General features: G+C 36.0%; 1 protein-coding gene across 1 annotated transcript; it reads left to right on the forward strand.

Annotated features, from left to right (window-relative positions):
* The first annotated feature begins 381 nt into the window (after positions 1 to 381).
* Positions 382 to 1650, forward strand: LOC141638095 (aspartic proteinase nepenthesin-1-like). The gene has a single exon (XM_074447529.1). It carries the CDS (start codon positions 382 to 384, stop codon positions 1648 to 1650), a length of 1269 nt encoding a protein of 422 aa, XP_074303630.1.
* Positions 1651 to 2107: the final 457 nt, after the last annotated feature.

Here is a 2107-nt window from a genome sequence, read left to right on the forward strand (position 1 = left end):
GTTATGAAACAAAAAATAGGACACAAAAGTGAGATAAATGATCTCCAACTCATGTAAACTTGGATTACTATCAAGCTATTTATGGAACAAAATTGAAATCGATATCAAATCTTATCCTAATTTGGAATACTATAAACACAATCAATTAATCAAACATTGCTATATTTGTTAATATGGGTAAAAGAAAACAAATCACAAATTGAATAAGATATTCTTTCTACCAACATCAAATTGACATTTTATATTTATACATATATCAAACCAAATAAAGAGAATGTTAAGAGAATGAAAATAAAAGCAAAAATGAAGCCAAGTAGTGTCCTTCATCTCCTACTCCATATCATTAGTATTGTTTACCATGTGAATGCATTCTCAATGAAAATGATACCCATAGACTCACCCGATTTACAAATATTGCCTAAACATTTCACGACCACAGAGCGAGCTTATTTTCTCCGTAACATATCCTTGTCTCGAGCATTTTATTATGCTAATAAAAAGAATGCAAAATTGGGTGTTAATTCGATACGAGGTTCTTTTGCGGATATTCAGCGAAATTACTTTGTAACCCAAATCACAATTGGAACTCATGAACCCCCTTTCACCCCGGTTGTAATTCTTGACACTTCTGTTGATCAAACTTGGATCCAGTGTGCTACCTGTAAATCATGCTTCACTTTAAAAGATTCATTTCCCATGGAGGAATCTACTTCTTATTCCCTAATGAATCCAGAAGATTCAAGATGTAGTCCTAGAATCATTTACGATGGATCTTGTGGGTTTGAAGCCTCATATGGTAAAGGTCATACCAAAGGTTATTTGGGCATTGACACTTTTAGTTTCACCGACACGGCCGGCCAAACCCAATATTTTTCAAATATCGCATTTGGGTGTGGGATCGAAAACAAGGACTTTGGGTTTGGTAATGAGAGTGGTAACGTCATAGCTGGGGTTCACGGACTTGGAATAGGCCCAAAATCAATTATGACACAAATGAACTCGGAAATTAAAGGCCGGTTCACTTATTGTATAAGCTCCGATCTAAGTAGTAGCACTATTGTATTTGGAGATGATGCCCAAATAAAAGGGGACGACGCAAGAAAAGTCCAAACAATCGCTATGGACCCTGACGCCCATTACCATTTATACTTGGCCGCGATTACAGTGGAAGGGGTTAGGCTACCGATCGACCCATACCTTTTCGAGTTGGACAAGCAAGATTACACAAGTGGGTTCTTTATAGACCCGGGTGCAACATTTATGGTACTAACAAATACTGCCTACTTAACACTAAGGACTGTGGTAGAGCAATACTTCTCAAAATACGAGTTTAAGGCACTAGCCACAGATGCAAACATGTTTGATCTTTGCTACCCGAATAAAATTGACCCTAATAAAGGACAAGTATACCCCTCAATCATTTTTAATTTCATAAAATCACCAGGAGATAGCGGAGAAGTGGATCTTCCTCTTGACCCCGATAAAGTTTTTGGTAATTTTGTAAACGAAAATGGATTTTGTATGCAAATATTACCAACGGCTGATTCAAGTGATGGGCCTTCTATCTTTGGGGCATATCAACAGGCTGATATTCAGTTTCTCTTTGATGTTGATGCTAAATTGTTGTCTTTTGTCCCTCAAACATGTTAGGAAGGATTCTCAGGAATAATACCAAAAAAAATTAATGACTTGAATCTTCCTCATTATTGATTTAAGATTATCTATGTGTGTTATTTACCACTATGAGACTGAGTTCGCCAAATAAACTTATCCTTTCTGCAGGTTATGTGAAGGCTTTGTAGGTGCGCTTGTGACTAACATCAAAATACGGTGGAAAAAACACGTCTCAAGCTTGACTGTGCTTGGCTTATCCCATGAAACAAAATTCGAGCTCGACATCTCGAGCACTCGCGCTAGAAATAATTGAGCTTATTATTAAGTTTGTGAGTTTAAAACCCGAGTCCGAACTCAAGCTCAACTCGAAACTATATATTATTGTTAAAATTTCATTTTTTTTCTTTTCGATATTTTCAATAACAGAATTAGAAGATTATATATATAAATATTCGGCAAATTAATGATACATTTGATATGCTGATACGAAGAT

This window comes from Silene latifolia, unplaced genomic scaffold (genome assembly GCF_048544455.1).
Source record: "Silene latifolia isolate original U9 population unplaced genomic scaffold, ASM4854445v1 scaffold_177, whole genome shotgun sequence".
Taxonomy (NCBI): Eukaryota; Viridiplantae; Streptophyta; class Magnoliopsida; order Caryophyllales; family Caryophyllaceae; genus Silene; species Silene latifolia.